The following is a 5,000-nucleotide window of genomic DNA, read 5'->3' as shown; positions in this document are numbered from 1 at the left end:
TAACAATAAGAGATAGAAAAAGAGCAACATGGATAAGTTAGTAAACTAAAGTAGAGGACATTTTTGCATATAAGAAAAAGAAATAGACATGGACAGGAAATGCAATGAGAATGACAGTTGGTAGAGGGACATTAAAAAATAAGAGAATGGGTCCCTAGAGATTGCAAAAAAAGCTGAGGAAGGAAGAGAAGATGATGGATTGACGAACTAAAAGTTTGTGGGTGTGGACTGGTATATAAAGAACATAAACAGCAGAAAGTGGAGGGATATATCTGAGGCTTTTGCTCTGCAGTGGACTAGTAATGGTTGATGAAGATGATGATATGATATATGTATGTATATATATATATATATATATATATATATATATATATATATATATATATATATACACATATATATTATATATATATTATATATATATATATATATATATACATGCATATATATACACATATTATACATATATATATATATATATATATATATATATATATATATATATATATATATATATATATATATATATATATACACATATATATTATATATATATTATATATATACATGCATATATATATACACATATTATACATATATATATATATATATATATATATATATATATATATATATATATATATATATATATATATATATATATTACTTCCTAAGCCACAACTCCAGTTGGAACAGCTGGAGGCTACAAGCCCAAGCGCTCCAACAGGGAAAAACAGCTCAGTGAGGAAAGGAAACAAGGATACAAACAAACTACAAGAGAATTAACTAGCAATCAAAATCAAATCTTTTAAGAAAAGTAACAGCAACATAATAAATATTTCATACAGTATATAAACCATAAAACCTTAGAAAAAAAACGTAGAAAAGAAATAAGATAGATAGGATTAGTTAGCTTACCGATGCTAAGAAAAGCAATATATATACTGTGTGTATATATATATATATATATATATATATATATATATATATATATATATATATATATATATATATATATATATATATATATATATATATATATATATATATATATATATATGTGCGTGTTTGTGTGTGTAAAGCAAAACATCAAATTTTTGGCTAATCTGTCAATCTTCTATAAGGTAAAAAGAAAAGGCTTAGAACATCTTATTACAAACCTGAACTATATTTCTTTAATAAATTGGTAATGATTTGTTCATTCTTACCTGAAAGCAACAACGGAACCAGGAGTGAAATTTGCTGTATATTCGCACTCTGTGGTATCAGCATGTTCCGATGAAGTAAGGCGAACTAAAGAAGCTTGACTAGGCTGGATGTTTTCTTTAACTTCAAGTACAAAGCTATTTAAGCCGTTTATGAACTCTGAGTCATTACTAAAGAATCCTGGGTAAGATTTATTATCATCCCTGTAGAAAGATGGCAACATTCTCACTTAGGTTGAATTATAAAGGACTGGAAACAAAAAATACTATAGTACAATAGGTAAAAAATAAAAGTACTGCTGTGATAAAAATCTATTCCTTATCAGATGCATCATTTGAGAAAATAAATTTTATATTTATTACGGAAGTCCAAATCTTCAATACTTAATTTTGAAATTCTTCAGAGATATAAAGGTCATCAAAAAGATAATGAAATCATTAAAACATTTTCTGTCATTGAAAGGAATTTCTTACCCAGCCGTTTTCCCTTTCAACTGCATTTCAAAGATAATTTCTTCTAATCTTCCTTGGACTTTCAGGGGGCGAATGTTTGATTCCCGTACCTCAGATGGTGGACGGAATGAAGTATACGCAACTAAAACAACACTCTGGTGTGTTACTGGGTTATGACGAGTGACAGTTACAACATGCTCTGTTACCTGGTCTACAAACACCTGAAAATCATGAAAATCAGTGGCTTTAAAGAGGACCACACAAATGTTTACCATATCAGAACATTTTAAAGTTTTACGTTGATGCCAAACGTATCTTTGACGATCTATAAAGTATTTTTTAATAGTGTGCTTTGAACCAGGCTGGGAACCTTTTGAATAATGGGTTGGTCTTTTGATACAAGATACACTGATACAGCATTTGAATGACCTTTTCACAAGTGATCTTCACACAAAAAATATATACTAGGAAAGTTCTCCAGACATTTGAAAATGGATTTTTGACATTACAGAACTTCTGAATGTTACATTTATGTAACATCCACCATATCTTTTCTGTTTCTACATACATTTTACATTTTCTTTTAGATTCTGAACAATGTTCTTGTAAGCTGTTTGACTTGGTGAGATAAGTCATTTTTTACTATGCAATACAGTATATGCCAAGCTTCCTTCTCTCATGATCTCTTAGGACCTAAGGTGTATGTTTACAATTGAAATGACTAATTGTTTTTCATTTCTTTACATTTATTAAGTTTACTGAAGAATTATGCTTTTCACCTTAAGTTCTTTTGCTAAAAACTAAAACTAAAATTAACCTTTCAACCGGCCTGCATATCACTTCTAGAATCATAACTTACTGGAATTGCTTTCCAGCGCATATTAAACTTACCTGATTATATCCATTGGCACCAAGCTCATAATGCAGTTTATTAAGTAATTTCTTGCCCTTGATAATACCAGAGGATTCCCCAATTTCTCCACGAGTTGGTTCAGAGTCACTCCATGCAGTGTAAACTCTTGTCTCATCAACTACATGAATCTGAAAATGAGATAAAACTTGAAAAGCAAATGCAGAATATGAATGTACAAATAAATGTAGGAGAGCATTCAAGCTAGAGCATAAATTAAGATAGTTGAATTTTAGATTTAAATCTTAACAACATAAATGTGAATTGCATAATGCTACATGTAGAGAACTATGAACTATATAAATGTGACTTACATCACAGGCTGTGAATAATATATTTCACTAAGGTTTAATTTGAAACAAAAATAAACTTCATTTGCTGTGTACGCAACCTATCCACTTCAGTTTCCATAATGTAAGTGCATTTTCAAAGATAACCAGTGTTCTATATATGAAAAGCAACTTACAATAATCTGCATACAGTAAAATTATTGCTATTTGCTCTTAAACTAGGACAGCCCCATGAAAACTGATAACTTTAACTTTGTGTTTTGTTTAAACTACTTGATAAAAATAATACTCTTAAAACAGATTAAGGAAAATTACTGTAACAAAATGCGAAGAATATCTTAATAGTTAAACATATTACCTATACATTTTTGCAAATGACAGAATTTTGACTTACATGATGTGGAACCAATTCGTCATAGCCACGATTAGATCCTGAAGCACAACAGGCCATATTGACTAGAGCAGTAGAGGGAAGCATATCCCATGCAGTGCGAACTTCTGCTGGGCTTCTGTTATCATGAGTCAGGTCAAGGAAAATTGCATGTGCAATTGAAGGCACCAAAGGTCTTACTGGAGGAAGCAAAAATGCACCAACAGGCTCACCTCCATAAAGATAAACGAGACGACCCTCTTCATGAGAGTTCGGTGCTGACATGGCCTCTGGAAACATAAAAGCAAGTATGATATTATTAACGGTGTATATATAAAATTCTTATTAATGATACTCTAAAGTCACAGAATCTAAATAAACGATACTCCATGACTATGATATATCATCTTTTCGTCTTGATATACAGTACTTCCATGTGACTTTAAATTGCATTTCTTTAAACAAAACTTATAGCCTGAGCAGCTTACACAGTAAGTTAGACACATTTCCCAGACAGTTGATATTTAAAAAAAACTTGCAATTTAAAAACCTACTACACTGCAATTACTTAGTTACACCAAAGAAGATAAACAAACATGATCAAACAGATTTCCATTGTATCTGCTATGACGATATTTTTCTTATTAAAGGTTCAATAATGGAATCGCCATATTTCTTTTTATCTCTATACTTAGCTGAAGTTTACATAGCTACCCACTTGAAGCTAGCTAGTGTCGACGTCAATCATAACAATAAAATTTCCGGCTTTCATTCACTTGAATAGCCTCACCCTCTAGTATACTATTGTCCATATGCCATTGCATGTAATGAGTGGTATAGCTAAGCCATTTCAGTTTGTGAAGTATTATCACGTTCCCCAACCAGTTGAGCTCACTAACCAGTGGGGAGGCTGGGGGAATTATGTAAACCTCAGGCAAGTACAGCATAAAAGTAGTAAATTTTTCATTGAAATTCCATTTACTGAATTTCTATTAATGTCACCCGTGGTTCACATTGATTAATTCCACTTTTTGAAGAAGGACGGGAAGTGGCGGAAAGAGAATAAGCATACCAAATATCCTAACCTAAAAACTTACACCAACTAGACAGACAAAACTTGCCTCAAATCTCCAGAAGCTTAAAGGTTCCCGCTCAAAACTAGAGAGAACTGTTACAATACAGAATGATTCAAGGTTGATAAATACTAAATGAAAAAAATTCCCTGAAATCCTATAAACCAGTATGAAATTTAAGGCATCCTAATAAATAAGAATGACCCTAAAATACACCTCCCAAATACCATTTACACTAGAACATCACCTGCAGCTACCCTAGGAACCAAACCACAACAACTCTTAATAGAAAACCAGACTTCCTTTACATAATGATTGGCAATAAAGATTTGGTATGCTACTGAGTTGCCGCCAAACCTATTTCCAAGTAAAGATTCTTACAAAAATAGAGAGAAGTAACCTGAACCTTGACGTTCCTCACCTGACTGAAATCGAATAAAATTTGAGCCTGTCACTAAATTCTTAATAAGGAAGGATATAGCATTCTTATTCTTGGATATAAGACACCCTGGCACCCTAACCCCACAAAAACAATTATGATTTTACTATTAGCTATGTTTAAATAAAACTTAACCTTCCTGATCAGACAAAGAAAGCTATCCTCCATAGCAATACTCAACTTTCTCGCTATTGAAGGAATGTGGAAAAATGTGGAACACTTTTCACCTTCAAATTATTCTTTGCCCTAAAGTTTGGCCA

General features: G+C 31.5%; 1 protein-coding gene across 1 annotated transcript in view; it reads right to left on the bottom strand.

The window, feature by feature from the left end:
* LOC137640089 (glycogen debranching enzyme) overlaps nt 1-5,000 on the bottom strand; it is a 225,451-nt gene that overhangs the window by 103,148 nt on the left and 117,303 nt on the right. Inside the window, 4 exon segments of the mRNA XM_068372548.1 lie at nt 1,209-1,409; nt 1,680-1,879; nt 2,550-2,699; nt 3,253-3,518. Of these exon segments, the coding sequence (XP_068228649.1) occupies nt 1,209-1,409; nt 1,680-1,879; nt 2,550-2,699; nt 3,253-3,518 (817 nt within the window).

This window comes from Palaemon carinicauda, chromosome 4 (genome assembly GCF_036898095.1).
Source record: "Palaemon carinicauda isolate YSFRI2023 chromosome 4, ASM3689809v2, whole genome shotgun sequence".
NCBI classification, from domain to species: domain Eukaryota; kingdom Metazoa; phylum Arthropoda; class Malacostraca; order Decapoda; family Palaemonidae; genus Palaemon; species Palaemon carinicauda.
Note: the sequence above shows the minus strand (reverse complement) of the source record. Positions and strands in the feature narration are given on the sequence as shown.